The sequence below is a fragment of the Manis pentadactyla genome, chromosome 11 (assembly GCF_030020395.1).
Source record: "Manis pentadactyla isolate mManPen7 chromosome 11, mManPen7.hap1, whole genome shotgun sequence".
Taxonomy (NCBI): domain Eukaryota; kingdom Metazoa; phylum Chordata; class Mammalia; order Pholidota; family Manidae; genus Manis; species Manis pentadactyla.
Window position 1 is genome coordinate 74,257,824 of NC_080029.1, and position 24,892 is coordinate 74,282,715.

At 41.1% G+C, this 24,892-nt stretch overlaps 1 protein-coding gene across 5 annotated transcripts in view; it reads left to right on the forward strand.

Moving 5' to 3' along the window:
- Window positions 1-23,506, forward strand: part of STXBP6 (syntaxin binding protein 6) — a 267,567-nt gene extending 244,061 nt beyond the window's left edge. For all 5 annotated transcript variants that reach the window (XM_036884554.2, XM_036884555.2, XM_057488532.1 and 2 more), the window contains 2 exons: window positions 14,933-15,090; window positions 20,603-23,506. In XM_036884554.2, coding sequence (XP_036740449.2) covers window positions 14,933-15,090; window positions 20,603-20,626 — 182 coding nt within the window. In that variant the 3' untranslated portion in view covers window positions 20,627-23,506. The remainder of the gene's footprint in view (window positions 1-14,932; window positions 15,091-20,602) is intronic.
- The last annotated feature ends 1,386 nt before the right edge of the window (window positions 23,507-24,892 follow it).

Here is a 24,892-nt window from a genome sequence, read left to right on the forward strand (position 1 = left end):
CAAAACCTTTCACTTACCACTCTGGCCACACTTTCCTCTCCAAGGAACTAGATCCCTAAGTTGCTTTCCAATGTAAAACAACAAAGTGGTTGCTTGTTTTACATGAGCAAGTCATGTTGAATTCCCAAAAAGCATGATCATTTCATGACAACAGGCTTGAGACACAATTTGAATTAGTTTGAAGTAAAATATCTCTAAGAACCAGTTTGGACTGGACACATCCTAAATGTGGCACATGTATTTTCTTAAGTCAGAGCACAGCAAATTCATTTTTGCTTAATGTAAAGGATATTAAACCTCAGGCCTCATTCTTTATTCCTAGAGCCTCAAAACAATCTTCATTGTCTTATTCCAAGATCATCTAATTTCCCATATCATGTGAATAAATTAGCCTTGGTGAGCTCTTTCTCCCTGGTGAGCTTCCTCTGTATTTTCCACCCTTTATATTCTTATTTCCTATTTATAAAAATGTGTTTTTGTTTTTTCTTTTACAGTAGTACCAACCATATAATGCATGTGGTATATGGGTCTGGAACTCTCCTTGGCATCAAGTATACAAATGGAAAGGAGAAAGTCAAGGAAATTTAAGAAATTCACAGCTTAATTGGCTAAACACACACTCAAACCAGTAATTATAACAACGTGTTAAGTATAGGAATAAAGGCACGAATAAAGTGCTAGGGAAGAATGGAGGGGTGAGCACAACTCTCTCTAATTTTGATGAAGTTTAATTTATCTACTCTTTTGTTTGCTTGGGCTTTTGGTATCATATCTAAGAAAAACATTGCTTAATCTAAGGTCATGAAAATTTATGCCTATATTTTCTCTAAAGGTTTTATAGTTTAGCTCTTATGTTTAAGAGTTTGATCCATTTTGAGTTAAATTTGTATATGGTATGAGGTAGAGTCCAACTCCATTGTTTCACATGGAGATATCTAACTGTCCCAGTACCATTTGTTGAAAAGACTGTTCTGTCCGCATTGAATTATCTTGGCACTCTTGTAGCTTCCTTATTAGTATATATCTTCAGTCTTTCCACTTCTTTCATCTTCACTGACACTCTAGAACAGGTCACCATCATCTCTTATCTGAAATACCCCAATAGCTTCTTCACTGTTCGTTCTTTTCTTTCTTGTTCCTGTTCCTGAACTGCAGCCAGAGTAAGAATTTCAAAAATTATCTCAGTCCAGGTTACACTCATTTTAAAAGCCTGCAGTGGCTTCCAGCTGCACTTAATATCTATCTCATTTCCATGGTCTGCCAGCCCCTACATTATCTGGCTCCTGCTCCTCCCTCTAGTCTCTTCTCAAACCACTTTCCTCTTCTATAGCCGCACCATCTTCTTTCAGTTCCTAGGACACACCATTTTTTTTCCCTTTCAAGCCTTTGCACATGGACTTTGCCCAAGTTGTCTCTTCACATCACAGGTTAAACATTATCTCTTCAGACAGGTCTTCCTCACTGATTCTAAGTTAATCCTCCTCCCTTTGAATTCAGTATCGTGGCACATTGTTTGTTAACAGCCTGGCAATTGTTTACTTGTGTGTGTGTATGTGTGTGTACACATGGATGTTACAAGTACATCTACATATATATTTTCTTAGTGTATACATAATCTGGCTCTTGTTTCTAGACTGTAAGCTCCTTGCCTGGCATGGGGTGAGGACTGGGCAGGGGTGAGGGGGCATCTGCTTCCCCTGTGGCTGTGTTCCCAGTCTGGGTTGTGCCTGTGGCAAAAAGACAGGTGATTTAAAAGCATCTCAATGAATAAACTAACCAGCAGAGAAATTTGGAAAAGGTGGAGTGACATATGTTGAATACGAAATACTAGTTGGCCAAGGGAGGAAAGGTCACCACAGGCTGAATAACCAGATTTTACAGAGGCTCAGAGGCAGAAGAGACGGTATGTTTTTTTTTGTTGTTTTTTTTTTAGATAATTATTTTTTATTGAAGGGTAGTTGACGCACAGTATTACATTACATTAGTTTCAAGTGTACAACACAGTGATAAAACATTTATACACATAATTCTAGGTTCCAGCTATCACCCTACCAAGCTGTTACAATATCCTGACTATATTCCTTATGCTATACATTACATCCCAGTTACTTATTTATTTTACAATTGGAAGTGTGTACTTTTTTTTTTTTTTTTGTGAGGGCATCTCTCATATTTATTGATCAAATGGTTGTTAACAACAATAAAATTCTGTATAGGGGAGTCAATGCTCAATGCATAATCATTATCCACCCCAAGCCTAATTTTCATCAGTTTCCAATCTTCTGAAGCATAACAAACAAGTTCTTACATGGAGAACAAATTCTTACATAGTGAATAAGTTACATGGTGAACAGTACAAGGGCAGTTATCACAGAAACTTTCGGTTTTGCTCATGCATTATGAACTATAAACAGTCAGTTCAAATATGAATACTCATTTGATTTTTATACTTGATTTATATGTGGATACCACATTTCTCTCTTTATTATTATTATTTTTAATAAAATGCTGAAGTGGTAGGTAGATACAAGATAAAGGTAGAAAACATAGTTTAGTGTTGTAAGAGAGCAAATGTAGATGATCAGGTGTGTGCCTGTAGACTATGTGTTAATCCGAGCTAGACAAGGGCAATAAAACATCCACGTATGCAGAAGATTTCTCTCAGAACAGGGGGGGTGAGGTTCTAAGCCTCACCTCTGTTGATCCCCAATTTCTCACCTGATGACCCCCCTGCGACTGTGCCTGTCTTAGGTTGTTCCTCCCTTGAGGAATCTTACCCGTCTCTGGCTAACCAGTCATCTTCCGGGGCCATACAGGGAAATGTAAAGTTGGTAAGTGAGAGAGAAGCCATATTGTTTGAAAAGGTTAGCTTTTTATTTCTTTGCATATTTATGCCCTGTAGCTTCTATGCCCAGCATTTGTCTTGAGGTATCTTTACCACTTGGAAGAATTATGATACTCAGTAAATTTGATATGAGGCACAAAATCTATTTAAGGGTTGTAATTAGGAAGGAAGAGACGGTATGTTTTTAAGGATGTTCTAATCCTTGAAGATGGATGGGATTTTGTGTATAGAGGAAACACTTTTATTTTTATTTTATTATCAATTTATTTCTCTTTGTTAAATATTTCTCCTAAAAACTTGGAAAATCAAATTTCTTAAACTCATTTAAGAACACTGTTTACCAAACTTAGTCCATTAAATTCCCTTAAACAATTTAAGCTTCAATTACAGCTTAATAGGACTGATTATATTGCACACTTTAGATACTTTAAACAGATAAAACATATGCAAAAATAACATTCACAATATTTAAGAGAATATTATATATAAATCTGCTATGAACCAGCAACACAATGGGTTTAATTTATATCTCCATTATTTCTTAACTTGTTCATAGATCTTCCCGATTTAATTGAAATATTTATTTTCGGATTTCAGAAGTCAGATCAATTGGATTGTCAAACAGTTGGCTTTTGGTGGGGGCACAGGCCTGGTTCCTTATCCCAAAGTGATTCAAACCTTAGTCCCTGGATATCTTTCTGGGTCCCCTTTTATAGTTGAACATTATGTTTCACATCAGTAGCACTGTTTAAGCCCATGGTTTTTATAGGAGCCCAGTGTTTTCAACCTGATAAGTTTTCTCCCATAATGGTATATTCTTTTCTTTGCTTGGCCAGAATTATATGATCCTTCACCATGTCATTATTATACACTGATCTGGTATGTTAACATTATAGGAAATATGCAGTTGCCTTATTAATATCTTAACATAATTTATCATGTTATCTAGAGGTTTGTTCCATAGCAAGTACAATGTAGTCTGAACAGATAGCCAGCCAAGTTTCTAAAGAGGAGAAAGCATTCAATACTTGACAATGAATGCATCATTGCCACTCTTTCTATGGAGCGGTTATATTTGACCACTGATGCTCATCAGTCCTCTGTGGAACAATTTCTACTCTTCCTGAAACTCTTTGGCTTACTCAGAATTTCCTATATTTACCCATTGCTACTCACCCAGATAGAAACAAATCATACTTTTATATATAAATACTTGGAAGAAACAAAGTACTCAAGCATTTTAATACTTCTTACTTGTTAAAATCAATAAAATTAATTAAGCATCCTATTAGAGTCAACCTTGTTTTATATTTCAATTGTGTGCATTTTATATTTACATTAACAAGTTATGGCTTCCATAAAGTTATATAAAATTATTATAATTATCAACTTCTATAAAACTTTTGCACTACTGATGTTCTGAATATCACAACTTGTCCAGTAGGATCTGCTTTAAAACGGCTTCTTTTTCCTTTAGCACCACCCTCACTGCCTCTGATGGTAACCTTGTTGTCTGGCAATAGTATATATGAGTTTTTCTTGCCCCAAGGCATGGAATCCAGTGCTTTCCAAAGAACTTTGCTTTCTTCCAGCAGAAAATAGCGTTAGACACCAAAACCCAAGTGCTAGGTTTTCACTTGAGTGCTAATGTTGCAAAAAAAGAAAAGTGCAATTGCTAATGCTTGGACACCCTTAGGGACAGAACTGGACACAGTGTCCCTTGGTAAGCTCTTTGTTCACATTGATTTTTTTCGAATTCACCTACTATATGCTCTACTATAGTGAGAAACTGATAAAACCTCAATGATCTCCTAAAATCTGTCAAGAAACAATGAGGCAGTAAATAAAGACTGGAGTCTGAAGGAGGGTGGAAGTGAGTAGCTGGCACTAGATTAAGAAGACCCTCTTTAGTTGATTGTGTTGTATTACGGGTGAGCTCACGAAGGACTGAAACCAGGAAGGAGCATGGTCAGGCTGGCAACACGCAAAGAGGGTGCTGGCGGGACAACCACCCCTGCTGTTGTCACGGGCTGGTAAGACCTGGCATGGGACAGAAGTAGGGTGGAGGGCTGGCGAAGAGCCTGTGTCGAGATAGAAGCCATGGCCGCATAAACACCCGGGTGTGGGGTGTGACAGAGAGGTTAGAGTTAAAGGTGAATTGAGCATTGGATAGTGTGTGAACAAAAGAACCACTAACATGGTGACGGCAGGAGGAGGAGGTCAGACAGAGGGTGGGAAAAGAACGAGTGGGTTAATATTAAGGTCAAATTTGAGAAGCACCCAAATATAGACAATGTCTTTACTGTATTTATTTGGCAAAAAATGTGCTGAACAAATCAGATATTACTACTAACACATTGTATATTGAGCTCAGGCTCCATTATTAATACTATGCTAACTGTATGTTGTATTTAACTTTCACAGCAAAGTCTACAAAAAATAGGTAAAAAAATAGGTACTGTTTTTATCGCATTATGCCAATGAGAAAACATAGGCTCATAGTGATTAAGTAATTTATCTGAAGTCAGAATGCTAGTATTTGGCAGAGGCAGACTCAAAACCAGAACCTTCTGACCACATACCCCTAACCAAGAAAGAAATGAAACTGATCATCAAAGTGACGGGGAATTAAGAAACAGTATATTACTGAAGCCCAGGGAAAGAGCAGCTTTGAAAAAGAGTCATCAACTTGTAGTCCAGTGGCCAAGTAGAGGACGCTTACGAGAGGCAATGACCTTGATAGGTCCCTGGTGAGTTCAAGAGAACGATGTTAGTAGAGTGGATTTCACTGCAAGTTCAACTGATTGGGAAGTGTGAGAGGTAGTAATGGGCAGACTCTCCCTTCAAGAATGAATGTTCATGGGCAAGACGTTACAGAAAGGAAGATGAGCTAACATGGGAGGCTTCGCAGGAAAGCTCTTTAATGCCAGCTAACTGAAGTTTATATTTTCACTGATGTTGAGTGTCCACTGTGTGCCAGACACTGTTCTAGGTGACCCACTGTACATTACCTCATTTATTCCCCAAAACAACATTATGAGGTAGATACTAGAGCAATCCTCATGAGGAAAAAGATGTGGAAACAGCCTGAAGCACAGAGGAGTGAGTTATCTGCTCAAGGTCACTCAGTAAGTAGCAGGCTCCAACACGTTGAACAGAATTAGTTTTAGCCAATAGCATTGTAGGGGATTTTCAAATTGTATAAATCAATTACTTGAAATTGTAGTTATTAAAGTAAAAGTCACTAGCTTCCAAGTGTAGTAAAAGCAGAGAGCTATGAATCATAGCTGGTTTATTGCCATACCTACCAAAGATGCAACAAAATCTGTTTTACCAAATTTTGAGCTACTTTAGGTTCTTAACCTCAGAACAAGGATTCTCTCTTTGAAGTTGCATTTCAAGAACTCTCCTGAGAGCCTGATATTCTGAACAAAACAGAACCAAAAGAACTGTTGTTAAATTCATGTTCCCAATGTTCTTTGACTCTTGTAAAAACATGTTCATAAGGACAAAGTTTAAATGAACAATACTAAAGGACTGATGAATTTCTCTACCTACCTTGACTGTAAGTGTTTAAAGGGATATGAATAAAATCCTCAGTGTTTGACCCTTGCATTGGAATTACCAGGCCATGAACTGAGAAGAGACTGTGGATGACCTCAGAGCCATCTGTAAGACAGAGATGGGGCTTTGGGCTTTCTCCTGAGTCCCTGGCCATGGGCCATGCCCGTGACTTGGAAACAGGCCAAGGTCCCACTAAGTCACCTTAACATCTCCAGCAGAAGAGATTTGCCAGATAGAATGGGCCATTCTTCTCCCTTTGGTAACTCCAGCAATAGATTAACTCCAAGGTCTCCTTCAAGTAGGCTTTTGAGTTTATGGGTTTACAAAGCATTCCTGAGCATTAAGTCCATTTATTGTCATCCAGCTGCAGACAACAAACAAGTTTCATGGTCCCTGAAATTAGCCACCAACTTGAGACAAAAGATAATTCTGGAACTGCTGCTCAGCATGCTATATCTGTTCTGCTTCCTCAATAAAGCAAGCCTTTTAATGTAATTACATGACTTGTCCGTCTATTACTAAACTAATGAGGACAGCCTAGATTTACTTATTTTTCCTCCTTTAACTTAGAAGTCAGTACAGTTATTATAGCCTTTCCTAAGGCAGATTCTGCAGAAATCTACCCTGCTGAAATAATCTATGCTAAAAGACTCTAAGAGTAAATGTTTGCAAAATTCTGCTAGCAGATCTCTTCTGCTCCCACCCCTACCTCCTTTTGATTCTTAATTTACATTAGCGTATGAAAGGTTTTTCCAAAGTTCTGCGATAAAGGAGCCAGCTAGATCGGCATTTCACAAAGCCATTTTACCATATAATTTAGTTTTCTATGTAGCACTCTTTTAAACCACAGAACCACTTTGGGAAATGCTGACTTAGAGCTTTGGGGTCAGCTCTCAGTTTCCATATATTCCACTTTTTTAGATTCCATATATACGTGAGATCATGAAGTTTTTTTCTTTCTTTGTCTTGCTACCACAGGCAGAGAGGCGGGGGAAATGGGGAGATATTGGTCCAAGGGTACAGCATTGAAGTTATGTAGGGTGAGTAAGTCTAGAAATCTAATGCATAGCATTTTGACTATAGTTAATAATACTATATTGAATCCCGGAAATTTGCTAGTAGATTTCAGATGCTCTCACCACACACACAAAAAAAAAAAAATGAAAAGAAAGAAAAAAATTATAGCTGCATGAGAAGATGGGTATGTTAGCTTTGATTGTAGTAATCATTTCACTGTGCACATGTTTATCAAATCATCAAATTGTACACCTGACATATATACAATTTTTATTTAAAAAATAATCGTCAAAAACAAAAAATAATCTCCACCTTGCATCTGAGCCCAGCATGGGTTAACAACTCTTCCTTCTGGAAAGATTTGACATAACATAACCTGGATTTGCAACAGAATGTATCTGATGAATTGTTGCCACAAAAATACGAATGAAATTTAACCTTCTGGAAGAATCTCCATCTTAAAAGAGATTGTAGAGGTTATCCAACATTGAAATGCAGATGTGTGATTAGTATTGATTAGTCAATGTAGTATAGAATGAGCTTGCTAATGTACCCAAGTTCACAGATAATTAACGGAGCCTGTGAATTAAAAACCAACTTGTTTCACTGGGTAGGCCTTTGCATTTAATCATTCTGTTTGTAGAAGTTAATATCATCATTATTTAAATTATTATTCATTTATAAAATGTTCAGTGCAAATCACAGTCCTAAGCAGAACCTCCTTGGAAGCATCATGATTACCATGCAACTGAATTAGTACCTGTGGGGGTGGAGGTGCTCGCTCATCCCAGGAAGCAGGGATAGTGTATATGTGGTTCAGAGCTGCTGTAAGACTGAGAAGGGGCAGTGTGGTCAGGCAACCAAGTTCCCATGTGACTTTCTTTTCTTTTGCTAATATGTCCTCTAGTGGTAGAGACACTGAGCAATGAAGATTGGAAGTAGAAAAAGGAAAGAAAAAATATCTTGGGTGAATCCCTTATATTTGTATCCAGTAAAATTAATTTGAATGCATTTATACTGGACCAGACTTAAGTGTACCTTATGTCTACCTATGAATAAAGACTTGCTAAAAAATTAATACCTAGACAAGAATAAACTAAGGGAAACCTAAACAAGGTGACTGCCTGCTGGAAAAATATTTAAATAAAACGTTGAATCCCATAATATAATACTCAAACTAGGATACAATTGAAATCATCCATCAGACAAAGAACTAGGAAAATCACAATATAAATAAAAGATAATCAACAGGTATCTGATCAATAAAAAAATAATAGACTAGGGATTTTTTACTTAAAGAGTAAAGTATTATTCAACACTCTGAACACAGTTACTGACATTACTGGCCTAATAACAGATTTAATATAATAGGTTTCCCTGCCAGTTTTTGTGTTTATTGCATTAGAATCCAAATCCATTATTTTTTTTTTTCCATAAGTGGTTTTCCTTTAAGTTAGTTTGGGTAAATGGGACTTTTTGTAAAGTTATTCATAAGTGGTTAAATTGATTATAGAATAGAACTAGGTCCAGCAAAACTATTACCAGATTTCAGTTTTAAAAGATTGCTCTGGAATGAGCATATTTACTCAGCACAGAGTATAGACTAGCATATATTTACTGATTATTTATTTCCTAGATGATTTTCCTGCTTTTTTCTAAACAAAATAAGTATTTTACATTTGAAATATCTATACATGTATTTGATATAGGAAGTAGCTGCTCAAAATTCAATTTAAACTGCTTCTTTACTAAATCTGGAATTAGGAATTTTGATTACCAAGATACAACCTGAAGTTTAAGACAATATAATTAAATTATGTTGATATTTGAGCCATTGGAGTGTTTTGTGGGTTTTTTTAAATCTTTCCTCCTCTTCCTTCTCTTCTATTGTCACTTTTCAATATACCTTATTTTCCCTCATTTTCCTGTACATTTAAATGCCTTTTAATTGTGTCTCCAAACAGTGATTGAATATGATGTTACAGCTTTATCTAAAGTTGCTCTCAAGTTATAGCTTTATCTCAGTAAAATCTTCCAATCACTTCATATATTTTTAAAAGCACATATCGAGTGGAACTGATGTGAATGCAGCATCGATGAAGTAAGACTGGTCTCTGCTCTACTCTCCAGAGACTGTAATTCAAAAGGTAGTTGACTTTATTTGCTGTGGTTGCCAGCCTTTTCTCAGACTGCTTGAATAAATTTGAGTATTAATATGCTTCCTGTCTATTTAGAGAGAATTACTGTTTTACCTGCCTTAGGAGACTATTTTAGTTCCAGACTTAGCATAATATGATGCACCCCAACTTTTGAGTTAGGCATCCTATTTACAAAGCATGCCTTGATTTAATGAGTATGAGCAACACACTGAGCAGGTATAAGAAGATATGTAAGAAGTATTTTCTGTGAGCCTCAAGACACTTAGACCCAAGAGAAGAGAGAAGAGAAAATGTGCAATGGAACTGGGTGGGATTGTTCCATTTTTCCAAAATTCCTAGAGAGCAGATACAGTCTTAGAGATATGAGGGACAGATATCCATTGAGCATCTATAAACGCTTTGTATACATCTTTATCTTCACTTCCACTACAGCCACATGAGGTGGATGGCATAATCCTCATTTTACAGATGAGGACATTGAAGATGAGGTAAGTTAAATAACTCCCTCAAAATCATTCTGTTCACTGTGTCAAACAGTGCCTCGTGCAGAGTATGCACTCAGATGAATAGTTTTAAGGGTTGAATGAATCTTTCAGGGAAGCAATTTTCAATATGCATCAAGAGCCTCTAAAATATGTATTGTCCTTTGAATCAGCAGTTTCATTTCTAGGAATTATCAGATGTGAGCAAAGATTGTGTGTATGTGTCAATGCAGGAAGTAACTGCAGCCTCATTTTAAAAACTAAAACCTTTGAAAACACAACCCAATATCTAAAAGGGAAATAACTGAATAGATTACAATAGTATTATGCAGCTATTCTAAACAGTATTTTCAAAGAACTTTTCAGGACATGGGAAGGTACCCACAATAGGGCATAGAAATAAATATATACAGTATGACCTCACCCATTGTTTTAGAAAAGCATATACGGAAAAATTACTAGAATAAAATGTACCATAAATGTAAATTGTGGTTATCTCTAAGTAATTGAATATTACATGATATTATTGCCTTTTTATAGTAATGTGTATTCTGAATTTTCTACAATAAGTTTTTTTGACTTACAGTAATAACAGGATGTTTTGATTTATACTGGAATTTTAAGAAACACATTAGGTCTTTATTCTATATGGTTAATGCAGGCTGTGTCATTAATCTCAGTACAAGAAAATTCCCATGAGAGCCAGCATAGCACAGTAAGTAAGAGAACTGGCTCTGGAGCCGGGCTCCTGGATTCAAACCTGGCTCAGCTATTCAATTACTGTGTGATCCTTGGCACACTGTGAACCCCTTCTCTGTACATTAGTGCTCCCATCTGTAAAAATGGGATTATGGATGCCTATCACATAGGTGGTTGCTAGGAGCAAACTTTAGTTAAGTGCCTAGAACACAGAAGGTGTTCTAAGGCAACTGTTATTTTTGCATTGGATTTATTCAACTATTTGACTTGTTATTTTTATACCTTACAGTGAATTGTTTAAGGCTTATAACAACAAATTTTTTTTATAAACTCCCCTTTTACTTTTACTATATCAAAAGCATTCCCCTTTTTGCATTTTGTTGTCAATTTAATTATCAAAGTCCTGGCACAATCTTTAGATGAGATAGTTAACTTCATTAGGCACAGACTAAACCTTTAGCTGTTTGGCATATTTAGAATGTCAGGACCTAGTTAGATCATGTAACACCATCAGTTAGGTGTCCGACCCTCTGTTAAGTCATGAAGAAAGCATAAGAGGGAGGATATGTACTTCCTGCCTCCAAGGCAACATTTCCCGTGTGCTATGGGTTGGGAATAAAGAAGTGAGCCAAGCACAGTCTCTGCCCCCAAGGAACCCACACTATAAATCCAGGAAAATAAATGCACCATTTGAAGTAGATACAAGAGCATGCATGTGTCTGGGGCAATCAGGGTGGAGGGTGGACTGGACATGGCAAGTCTTCCTAGGAAAGGGGTCTGGAGTGGGAAGGCTGAGACGGGAAGGATTTCAAGCAGTTACAGGCAGAGGGAGAAGCAAGTATGGAGGCATAAAGGTAAAAGAAACATGACACATTTGTGAGAATTTAGGTAACTGGGCAAAGCGTGGGATTAGAGAATGCTGGCTAGGAGGGGAAAGGGACGGGGTTCTGAGAGAGACAGAGGGCAGAAGTCTCAATTTTATCTTGGAAGCAGTGGGGAGGTGGTAACAGATTAGCCTCTTAAAAGGTTTACTACTCAAATGTGGAGGATGGGCCAGTGAAGTGTGGAGACAGACAGAATGTTGCTGTAATTCCGAGAGCGAAAGGGACTGGATCAACAGACAACAAAAATGGTAAAGAGGGTGGAGGGTAGAAGCTGGATAGGCATGAGCTCTGGTTGTGGGGGGTAAAAGTGAGGAAAGAGTCTGGACTAGACCCAGATTGCTGAATTAAGGGGCTGGGCAGATAGTGGGCCGTTTGCTGAGCAGAAGACCCCAGAGGAAAAACAAATGTGAAGAGAAAGCTAATGGAGATAGGTTTAGACATATGAAGTCAAGATGACTGGGTCACTCACATGGATTTGACCAGGAAGAAAACACAGATCTGGAGCTCAGCAGCACAACCTGAGGAAAGATAAAACTTTGGACCTTAAAACCATGAGCTGAGTAAAACTGTCCCAGGGAGTCTGCAGAATGAGAAAGAGAAGAGGGCCAACGTGCAGAGTGCTGGAATTACAGCACCAGCAAGAGGATCTCAGAGGAAAGCAAGCAGGCAGGAGACCCATGTCAAGAGGAGAAAGACTCAAGATTTAGGAAAGGTCAGCAGAGCGAAACGGTACCCTCAGGGAATTTATGATCCAGCTGGGAAGCCATGGCATGTGCGGCGCAGAGATGAGGCAGAGGAATCGCCCATGGCTGTCACTAGGCGTCCAAGAAAGATACAGACAGTTCTTCTCAAGTTGAGAGGAAGGAGAAAACAGAATTGACCTGAAGTTTGATAAAGGTGATTGGACTTGACTGTGCCTGAAATATGGGGAGAATTGAAAACAGAAGTCCTTTCAACTGAGGCAATGAGATTTGTTCACATTCATCCTCATGCCTGAAAATAACTGAAGGTGGTTCTCTGTCGATAGTGCTCAGCAGTATCATTTTTGAATAGTGGAGACAGCATTTGGTTCTCTTTTAGTTGTAATGATTGTTGGTTAAACCATATCATATAAAGCTGGACACAGTGTTCCCTAACATGTCAATACAACATTAACTTTAAAGAAGTCATGTCAGCTATATGGCTGACACATAGCTGGTTCATTCCAGAAACACAAATGTGTCTAATTTGGAGGACATCATGAGGGTCAATTCCATTGCAGAAAGAAGAGAAGTCCTGGTTCTTAATTCTATGACAGCAATTGTAAAATTTCTTTGGTTAAAGGCAGCTATTCCTGGCTGCAAAGTCACAGATTCCCTGCCCCATCTTTTCCCCAGCCTCTGGTGGCTCAGCCGTGGGCACGTTGAAGGAAGCGGAATGGGAGATTTCCTTGTGCCCTCCCTGCCCCTGCACCTTCCAGCCCTTTCCTGTGTCTCCATCCCACCTGGTCAGCCTCGTCCTTCCTGAGAGCACCTGACGGCAGTGCAGTATGGGCAATAACTCTTCATTCACCAAGAGCATCGCCCTGAGTACAGAAACAGCCAGGCGTTACCTTGGAAAAGAAGCTTTCAAACCCCATCTATGCTTTTCTGCTCACAATTCTGACATAGTGAATGCTTCCCACGACCAACACTGTCTGCAAAGAAGAAAGTACAGAATAAGGAAAAGTCATTGGAAACCAGCTTCCAGTGCTGCCATGTCACTTCCCTGGTGACACAATAATGTGTAAGCCACTTAACCTCAACTAGTCTCTGTCTTCTCAGTAGCACTTTTGGGCAGCCAAATGAGATATTTGTGAAGGTGCTTTATGATTTCAAAATGTAATTCAGATGTTAGGCAGTAGTGATAGGCTATCATCATAGTCATGAGTATGGTGTGAAAGCAAGGAGGGCCCAGGATTTCTCCTCCTGTCTTTGTCCTGAAGACCCAGACCTTCTATTCAGCCAGGTCTCTCCAGAGCCTCCTCTCCTCTGGTACCTATTAATCTGGGCTGATTTACCTTGGCTCACATAGTACTTGATGCAACTGAGTTATGCTAAATTAATCCCATTCTCCTCCCCTTAGTACATGGTGAAAGCTCTTGAAATCTACCTCTACAGAAGAAAAATGGGTAACAATTTACAAAATGTTTCCTCTGGGCCAGGTACTTTCTTTGTCTGAGGTCCTTCTCTACAAACCAGAGATGGTTCCCACAGAGAAAAAATTAGCAAGCCTTTGCAGCTGAGACCAGAGGAAGTTACATTTCTATTAAAAGCTGTCTGTAGTTAGATGTATCTATCCCAAGTACAGTTAAATGATGTAATAAATGTATTAAAAGACATAAAACTGTACATAAAAATGCCATTAACTATCTTCCACTCAATGTAACAAAACGCAGCAATAAATTTCCTTTGGTTTTAACTGAAAGTTGCTAGTTCTCAGTGGGTTATGCATCTGCCAGTTCTTCACTGTTGAATTCTGTTTTCCAGGCCTGGCAAATGGGTTGTCAGGGATATAACCCTTTGAAATGTGATGGATTTCAGCTTTCTCACATCATCACTGCTGAATCTGGGAGTACTAAGTTTCTTCAAGGGCCGGTTTCTGTCACTGTTCTCTGCCTGCTGGCTAAGTGCAGTGCTGAGGCCCCACATTTCATACACTAGAAATGAGAGGCGAGGTGGCCCAACCAACCAAGCCATGGATCGGATCCAACGCTGGGAGCCAGTCCATCTCCTCTGAGTTTTGAGGCCGATGGCATACATATAGGGGTAGAGGGAACAGTAGAAAGGAATACAAGGCATTGTGTCTGGGAAAATCTTGTGCCCCTGGTTCTCTGGTGGTTACATACCCAAACCGCAGTCAAGAGGAAAGGCACAGAAGATCGAGATACTCTCATTAAGCTGCCCAAACCTATGAGCTTGTCAGGATTTCCTTTTACCTTTGTTAAGCCAAGTCTGAAATCCAGATGGACCGTGTCCTTTGGGCCTCCCCAAACTGAATGCTGCTGGAATGGACATGGGTGCTGTGCGGCGAGGGAGGTGTGAGATGGGCCTTTAGCATTTGCCCAAGTCCTGCAGTCAGTGGGTTTTCTTTCTACAAGGGCATCAGTTGGACCAAATCAGAAGAAACATTGACTCATTTCCTAGACGCTCAAGACCTTTCTACAGTGAGCCGCCTCACTCGGGCAGGGTGCTCGCACCCAGCAGGGGTCTGTGCCTGTAAAGCGGCTGGGCAGCTTCTGATGCTCTTGCTGTGCTTCCTCAGGAAACAGCATCCTCCATTCAGCGGCCGACAGCGTGACCAGCGCCGTCCAGAAAGCGAGCCAGGCCTTGAATGAGCGCGGGGAGAGGTTAGGCCGGGCGGAGGAGAAGACGGAGGACATGAAAAACAGCGCCCAGCAGTTTGCGGAAACTGCACACAAGGTGGGTCCTGCCAAAGGGCAGAGGTCTTGGCTCTGGGTTGTCAGGGAAATTCAGTGCCAAGGACTTTATTTCAGTGTGTTTCCCATGATGAGAAATACAAAATAAAAGAAATTGGCCCTTTTATACAATTTCTATCTGCTACTTAGTAAGTACCAGAGCCGTTAAAGATCTCTTCTTGGACCTGTTTCTCCTTTCTGGTGTCTTTATTCCTGTCTCTGTCCTTGCATCTTTGGGCAGTGGGGACCATCTTTAGTTTCTGCTCAGAAGTTTAGGGCTCAAGTTTCAGGGAACAGGATGGAAAGGGGTGGGGGGAGGGTCAGGGCTAAGAATATCCCTCCTCTCTGGGCCAGTGCTTGAAAAAGGACTTCGGGCCGCTCATGCTTGCTTTTCCTTGCCCTCCTTTCCCAGTCGTGAGCCCAGCATCCTGAGTTCTTATCTCTCCACCATACGAAAAGCAAACTCTGGTCCCTCAGAGCTCCTCTCACCTCCTCGAGGGGCCTCGGGCCTCTGAGGCTACGCTGACTCTGGGAGCTGCCTGCTCATCTCCCACCTGCCTCCAGACAGGCAGAGAGGAGTGTTTCCAGGTAACCGTGGGTGAACACAGCACACCCACTCGCTCAGAAGGCGCCTTTCAGGGCGGGAAGGGGGAATTTTTATTGGCAGCCAGCTATTGGAGGCAGTCACACAGCAAAGGAAAGAGAGGCCCTGTTGGTCAGGTGATAAAGAGGATTTATTACTGTTCCTATGCTTCGGATCAAAGGGCAGTTCTTTTCTGGCTGGTGATTCAAATTTAGGTTTCCAGAAACAATTTCTGCTGATAACTGTTGGCACCTCAGACTCATGATCTGGCCCTTCAGATACGCTTTTCAGGTGACCTTTGGGGGAAAAAATTAGTTTGTTTTAACAAAAAAGCCCACTTCCTCTGAGGAAACAAGAATGGACAACCTGAAAAGTAACTAGAAAAACCTCCCCAGCTGAGCCAAGCTGGCCCCTCCAGAGGCTCACGCTGGCCCAGCAGTGGATCCCGATCCAAACGCATGCTTCCTGCCTTCCCTTCCCGCATCCCCGCTGCAGACCTGTCTCGCTGTGTCATCAGTTCTCTGTTGGACAGGGTCTTGCTGCACTTGCTGCCTCGGGCCCGGTCGGGGCTCCCTGGAGGAGAACTGGCCAGATCTGGCAGGCAGCCCGACTGGTGGCCAGCGCCATGCTGGCTGTGGTCGTTGTAGAGGGAGCGAGCTCAGATTTAAGGTTCCCCTCATCCCTTCCCTCCTCCGGCTTTCATGATACAGAAATAATGATGAAATGGAAATGCTAGAATTACCACCCCCGACCCCAGCTTCATTTATAACAACAACGTGAGTGATTCAAATGGGTGATGGGCAGTGGATGTCTTGAGAAACACTTAAAGTGTTGACTGAGGGGAAGAGCAGCCTAAGGAATAATTTTTAAATTGTCTTCCATCTGGGCAGGCAGGTAATGCAGGCAATTCTCCTTCGTGTCTGAGCCACACAGGATAGAGCATTCAACAGCACACTGATAACATTCTGCTAAAACAAGAGGTTAGGTTAATGACTAAACCATGAACCAGGTTACCAAGGAAGTCTGTGTAATAGGTCTTCCTAAGGTGAAGTAGACAAAACCCGGGGGTCGTCCATTAGGCGTGCCCCTCAGGGGAGGCTGTGCAAACACTGAGTTGGATAACCTAACCAGATGGCCCTGGTTGCCCGTTTCCCTGAAACTGCAGCCGAGTTTGCTGGGTAGTTGGGAAGGCAGGGTGATGTGGTACTTAACATGGTATTTAATTTACCATCTCAGTGACCTTAGGCAAGTGCGTAATTTCTCTAAGCCACCATTTCCTCATCAGCAAATAGGGCTAACTAATAACAGTAACTAATTCCTAGGGTGTTGAGAAAATTGAATAAATTCACACCTACAAATAAATCATCATAGTGCCTGGTACATATAAATCTAAATTAATATTATAATCATTTCCATAAAAACGATTCTGCTGAGCCTGCCCTGTTCAGTCCCATAATGAGCACTGGGCAGGGTAGAGAACAGTGATTGAGGATCCCAACCCAGGTGTAGGAGGGACTGGAGGTGGAGATTTTGTGTCCTCCAAAGTCGGGTGCGAAGGCCTCCTGCTAAATGCTGATACTTTCCAAACATGGAGCAGCCCTAGAAACAGGAGCTCATTTAGGCCTCCAGCAAAGGAACATGGCTTTGACCACTGGGAAGGTTGGTGCCAGCCAGGTACATATTTTCAACAGAAATGGACAAGGTGGGGGCAGTCTGCCCTTATTTTGGTTTCCCCTTGGTAGGTGTTCTAAGGGGGAAGGGGCAGGGCTGCTAGTGTCTGTTGGTGCGTCTGAGGGAATGTGAGAGAGACCTTGTCAAAGGCAGACACAGTTTCCTAAAAATGGGATGTGCGCTTATGAATCACCAGCATTGGCAGTATTCCTAACGAAGAGACCGACCTCCTTAGATAAGGTGTGGCTGCTTTCCTGAGGACTAGGACTCCTCATCTGAACCCACTGAAGTGGGCTGGCCATGAAGATGCCCTTTCTCTGGCAAAGCCCCTGCCAGGCCTGCTGGTAAACAGAGTTCAGGGCTAGAACCCAGGCCTTCCACACCACCACAACCCCTCCCCAGACAAACATGGCTGTGTTGGTTCACAGAGAGTGGACTGTGTTTACAAGTCAAGGCACAGTGCATATACTTGCACGCTGAGCAGAGACAATTCCAGGCAACAGTTCTTCCACACTCTCTGGCTGACTGAAGGCATGCAACCCCAGCCTGAGGGTAATGGCACACCTTTCTAGAATGCAGGAAAAAGGATTCCAGGCTTTCTAACTTTTTCCCGGATTCTTGAAATGACCCAGGTACATGAGTAAGTGGGTCACCTTTGCGCAACCCTGCCATCAAGCTCGGGTGCAAATGGAGCTTTGCTCCTGTGGAGCAGATGGAAACTGCTCTTACACCCCATTCCCCCCAGCTCCAGTAAGCCTGGCTTGAGGAAATGTGGTTCTTTCCTGAGCTGTGGGCTTGGCACAGTTTCAGTTCTGAGGAAAGTGCAACTCAGCCACAGAACAGATCTGTTCACTTTCCCCTACCCCGAAAAGCACCCTACGGCTGTGTGCACAGCACTTTGATGCCCAGCCCAGGCCGCAAGCCAGTGGGACAGAGAGGCACTGACACTGAGGCATCTTCAGGTGACATTTATCGCAGAAAGGGACAGTGGCCTGCCGTTTTGCACAAGCTCCCGTTTGTGGAGGAGGGAGTGGTAAGTGGCATTTCCCTCACTAGCAGGGAATGCTGCCTCTGTCCCTACTACAGTCACCTGCTTCCTCTGGGTCTCTGAGCCAGTCCAGGCCTCTTGAAGAATCCCCCCCGTATGAGTCATGATGTATTAGTATTGTTGTTATTTAGATGGAGTGGTCTACACAGCTTTGAAAGAGAAAGCTTTCTATGAGATATTAAAAAAATAAAACATATGAAAAGGAAACATTAAACTCCTACATAGGAGCTCTGACATCTAAGTTGATCCATAAGCATTTGTGTTGAGATGGTATTTATAGATGTGAGGACACTGAGGCACACAGCAGTTGTGACTTTAGCACTTCCGGTCACATGGCAGGTCTGTAGCAGGGAAGCAAAAGCACCCTGCCTTCCGTGTTCTACAGCTCCCAGCTCCTGGGGAATTTTGAAAACTAGGTAGTGTGGAAATGAGGAAATGATGCCGCTTTCTACAAAAATATCCCAAATAGCAAAATGTCCGATCTAGCTGCATTTCTGCAAAGCTCAGCTGGCTGCGGCCCCACCTGGCTGGGGCTCCCGCGGCACCGTTCCAGACTCACCTTCACGGCGACCAGGCCTCCAGTGAGGCCATCGCCGCTGAAGATTAATGACTGTGGGCGAACTGACTCAAGACCATTAGCTGGCGGTTAACAGTTCAGTGAGTAACAGGACAACAGCACTGATTAAATATTTACAGTTGGTATTCATTATGCACAACACTTACCAGTTCTGTGTTGATTTGAATGGTCTGCGTTGCCAAATAATGTATAAAAGCTAGAGACAGAGCAAGAAGTGGAGGCCACACAACCGAGGGGTTCAGTGTAGCTGGGGACTGGGACAGATCTGAGAGAGAGCCCTGGCTCTGCCATTTCCACTCACCAGGCTTTCCTGGACTATAAATTCTTCAAGGTCAGGAGTTATTAGCCACCTCCACCCTTCTTGGCAAAGCCCCCAATATGTAGCACAACAGCCTGGGCACACTCAGGGATCACAGACATTGTCGTGCTCTCTCCATCACATGCTGACCCCACCTGGGTTTGCTGCTTTGGCAGCTGGCCTGGCTGACATGGCAGCACAAGAGTTATAACTTCTTTGTTGAAGACATCAAGAAGGGGGAATGGAGTGTCAGACTGCCCTGGGTTATGCTGGAGAAACAGATCATTGATGTCTTCCAGGAGGATGCACAGCACTGCTGTGTAGAATCAGAGGGTGGCCCCTTGCTAATTCTTCAAGGGCCAAGAACCCAGTCATAATGCAGATGACAGAGCTTTCTACAAGTTACTGCCTGGAGAGAATCACCTGCTGTTTGCTCAGAGACATTCTAAATTGCAGAACCCAGCCCCAAACCCCCAGTCTCAATCCTAGGGATTAATCCCTAATATCAGATTCTGGACACAAGAAGAATTACAATTCAGTCTCAGCTGTGCCTCCCAGTTCACATCATTGTATGGGCCCCTTTGGAAAGGATCTAGCTAAGAAACACAAAGTCAGATTTAATTTTATTTCCTATACCTGCTTACATTTCCTTAAATATATCGTCATAGGCTCTGGCAGGCTTGGGGGAGGCTAGTAAATGATGCAGTGGTATTGGGTGTTCCCAAGAATAAGGATCTAACATTTCTATAAACCACATTTCTCAAATAGCAGTGGGAGGGGTAGCAAATCAAGGAGTGGATCCTGATCCTGTCTGTGGTTCAGCTGGAGTCAGAACCAATTTAACCATCCAGTGCTTTGGATTTGGTCAGTGCCCAGGCTGGACATTGAGTGGCTTAGTGCAGTTGTTTCTCTACAGTTGACGATTTTTAATACTTGATGAGATGTCAGTAAATACTTACATTTGAGGAGTGTTGGTTTTCCTGGATAACTAGGAACCTGGGAGCCCAGAGACCTCCCACCTGTTCTAGGGTGGGTGCCTCGTTCTGCCTGCGCCCTGGCTTTTCCACCAACTGCTTCAGCTGCATGAAGGACACCCCATAGCCCTGACTCCCTCAAATGCATACACCAGCACAGCTCCTGTAAGGACAGGAAGCAAAGGCCACGCTCACTGGGCTCTGGGAAAATGTACATTTGCTGGGTGCTGCTGGATGGTATGGTGATCTGCCGCAGCAAGAATCTTGGGCTGCTTCTGTTTGTGGATCTGGGGAGGGAGCAGCAGAGCAAATATGCTCCCCACTGCTAACAATGCCCCACTTATGTCATCCCTCTCTCTCCCTAGCTGGCCATGAAGCACAAGTGCTGAGAGAACTGCCTGTCCTGGTGACCCTCTGAAGAGAAATGGAAGAGTTTGTTGAGCAGGTTTTACAAGAATTCAGGACCACCGCTTGCTTCTCTTTTTCCAACATGTGGACATTTCAGTTTTTTGTTTTTCCTTTTCAAATGTTAATATGAAAGAAAAAATGTTGTGTTTGTACCTTTCGTTAATGATCTTGCTAAGAAATGCTGCAATAGCATCAGCTGCATTTTCGTTCTGTTTTTTTCTGCTGTGTGTGTTTGTGTGTGTGTGTGTGTGTTCCTGTTTTTTATGTTTTTTTTTTGTTGTTATTTGTTGGTTGGTTTGAATATGAAATTTGGACCAGATGATATACTGAGCTGGGTCTAAACTGGCAACATGTGTTTTTTTTTCCAGAGATGAAGCAGGAAGACATTTTAATGTGTTGACATCAGATTGTTCCTAGATGGAAATTAAAGTCTGGCAGTGATTGATTTCTCTCAGTCTCATAGCTACTGTTAATTTGAAGGTTCAGATTCTATATCCTGAGACATAAGTTTGTATTATGGGAAACAATTAGATTTATCAGGGCAAACAGTAGTCTCCAATTTGCTTTTTATGTAGTCATCTTTTGCATGAGCCATCACCAGCATTCAAAAAAAACAAATCAGAATTACAGACAGAAATCTCCTCTCTGAACTGCAGTTTAAATACTTCTGTTACTTGTTTCCAGACTGATTATTTGGAATTATATGCAGGATAGAAAATTGAGATTAATGACCTAAGGAAAAGCCTATTTTAAAAAACCTCTGTGCATTCGTGGACATTTGTCTCTTACCATTGTCCCAAACTAGGGCAGCTGATAGTGAAAAGAGCTTGAATCTTTATCAAGAATTGATTTGTCCAGATAAAAGTCTGTGAAAATGATAATGTGAAAAGATACTACATTTAAATTGTTCCTTCTTTTATTTTCACAAAGTCTTGCCTGTTTTAGAAATGCTCTTACAATTGGCCTTGGGAAATGGCCTTTAGTTTCTTGTCTGGGAGGTTTGTTTCTGAGAGGGTTAAAATGCTAAACAAAAAAAAGCCGTGCTTTGTCTTCAGTGAACCGGGAGGCAGCTGCCCCGTCACAGACACATTCTCAGCCTCCCGCTGCAATGCACTGATTTGTAAGCCGCCTGAATCTTCAGGACCCCTTTCTGTTCCTACCCATTGAGCCAACTGAGTCCATGTGTATTGTAGCCTCTTACATAGCAGCATAAGATGACTTTGGGATTTTTAGGCTGATTTAAATACCTTAAGTTCTCCTGATAAAGTATTCCTAGGGAGACAGAAATCTGGGCTACTGGGGGGAAAAACATTATCTCAGGCAGTACATGTCAAAAGGGAGATGGAATTTGCCAGAGACAAATTTCTAAATCCTCTTAGGGAGATGATACAGTTCAAGAAAAAACTCTCTGTAAAATTTATATGGTAAACTATCTTAAGTTTTCTATATGTTATATTTTGTATTTTTCTTTTGATATCTAAAAAGCTTAAAGAAGCAGGAAAATTACCTGGTAAGTACCATTAGGAGCATTTATAATTTCTAAGAGAAGCCCAAAATATCACTCCACATGGGTTTTCTTTGTAGACCTCAGTTCAGAAAACACAGATACACACAGAGATTTTCATCTTCCCAAACTGGATTCTAATTTAAGAGATAGATAGTTGGCATAAATAATTAAAGTGTGAATCTAAAACTCCCTGACAATTAGCCAAACTCAAAAATAAAATTTGTTGCCAACTATGTACCAGTGCTTGGGGAGCTCCGTCTACAGTGGTGAAGGATAAGGTCATAAGCATACTGTGAAATTTGAGGTTCTTCCTCCCTGGAAGAATTGTGATAGTACTCTGCTTAAGTATTCCACATGTTACCCTCTTCTCTCACTCTCTGTTTATCCTTTTAGACTAAAGTCTCGTTTGGCAATAGCTTGGAATAGAAGAAAGCCTATCTTAATTGTTAATAGCTTCCTCTATTGATTTGCTTCCAGACTGGCCATGCCCTTTGACTTCACTGTGTGCAAGTCCCACCCAGGCTTCTGCCACACAAGGAGGCCAGAACAGCAATATCTGTCCCTCCTCAACCTCCTGACCTCTTGCAGAGGAGCCTTGTGATGACATGCACGCATGAAGTTCTTTGCTATCCTTTTGTAGAAGGTGCTGCAATACAATATATGAATATAAAACATGAAATATGAATACAGTCTAACCTAGAGAAAATTGCTAAAATGACTCATCCTATTTGGGACCAATTCATTTGGTTGAGCTTGCTAGAAGACACTGGATTTCTGCCCATTTTCCTTCTGCACTTTACAATGAGTTTTTGGGATACTGTATTCCTGTGAAGGACTTCTTAAATAGTATCAACAACCCATTAAAAAAAAGAAACTTCCCAGTGTTATCACTTGTTCATGGAATGTAGCTGTAGTATCCTTCACTAGTATTATTAGATATCTGTGTACAGGAAGTATACAGTTATTCAGGTTTATGTTCATATTAAAGAACGTATTTGTAAAATTTAACAGGATCTGTAGTTAACATTTTTTAAACTCTGAAAAAATTAAGATTATGTGTTAGACTTAAAATTACAGTGAAATCTCTCTTAATACTACTTTGGTGGCTAACAAAGGTTGTGCATTTATGTAAAAATATTTACCAAATGCCCTAAATAAGGGATATTAAAGATAGGTTTCACTTTTGATTTTTAGAATTGTAACACTGCTGATGTCTGTTGTACGGTTATCAATTCTTGAGAAGTTCTCTAAGGTGTCAAATATGATTTTTGTTTCCTTCAGAGACAAGTAACACCTGCTCTATGATTCCCTAGTACAGCAAACTCTAATTTTGTCATTAAATACTTTAACTCTGTGTTGAAAGTTTGTTTCTCTCAGTTATTTGTGAAATCTATAAAACACTATCAAGCAGCAGGCAGCATCACACTCTTGATGCTCATGGGAAGATCTTGTGTGCTACATGACACCTAAGAAATAGGATTAGCATTACGATAAAGTTTCCTTTCATATCTTCTGATGGAAAAACTTAAAACATAAAGAAAAAGAATAAAAGAGCTAAGTTTTACTGAGACAATGAATGAGCTTCTCTCCAGCAAATTAAGTTATCTCTTTTCTTCTCATGGGCAAAGCAATGATGCCAATTAAATGTTACCTTTCTGTGATATTAGTGATGTGCTCAACTCCAGTACTTCGTACAGCACATGCCCTCATTCAGCAGACTAGTTTCATGCCCTATTAAATGGGAAGAAGACTTGTTTAAATTATGTCGATCTGTGTTTATGGAAAAGCAAATGCAACTTACTTCATTGCCCCATTTGTTTCTCAGAGAAGTGACAGGTGACGACTGTGGCAGAGGAGCCCTCTCTGGGTTGGCATTGACACTTGGTAAAGCAGGCAAGACTGTAAAGTTTTTTCCTGGGAGGACTGCAGGCTGAAGGTCTCCACTTCGCAGTCTCTGCTTTTCAGAGAAGAAAGGATAGAGGGTTTGGCTAGATGAGGACCCAGCCTTAAACTAATGCATTTAAAATTTCCTGAGAACAAATTATAAACCCATTGCTTTGCAAAGATGGCCATTTTTCTTAATATAACTCTTATTTATAAAACTTACCATAATATAACTTATTTAGCGATTATCCCACAACCAACTCACAAATCTTATGGGAGGATCAATACGGTGTTTTAAAATAAATTTAAAAATTGGTGCCTTCACCTTGCTGTCAACAAGAACATGCTCAAGAAAAACTCTTGACATCATAATCATCACCTGCCTCAACAAGCAGACTGAGGGCAGCAGTAGAGAGAAGGGGGAGAAAAACACTAGAAATAAATTTCAAACAGAAATACACACATTTCAGTCTTATTTCCTGTTGGTACCCATTCTACGTGCCTCTTCCCCAGGCATGGGCAAGCCTGGGAGGTAGCCTGACACACACTGGAGCATTCACATAGGCATGAGCACAGCTGGCATGAAGAGGAGTGCACTGTGCTCCTAGATGCCCCAGGAGTCACTGTGTGGCACCTTCTTGCCCTTCTGCACACGGCTCGGTAGATGACAGTATTTCCAAGGGTCAGCGCCTCAGGTGGACCACTGTCCGAACAGAAGAGATGTGAAGACTTAAGAGGCATGGAAAAAGAGCACATCCCATCCACAAGGCAAGCCTCCCTTTTTTCTGTAGATGTAAATGCACTACCAGTCCTTTTTTAACAAAATGGGGCAAAAGATGGACCTTCTTTTGGTTTG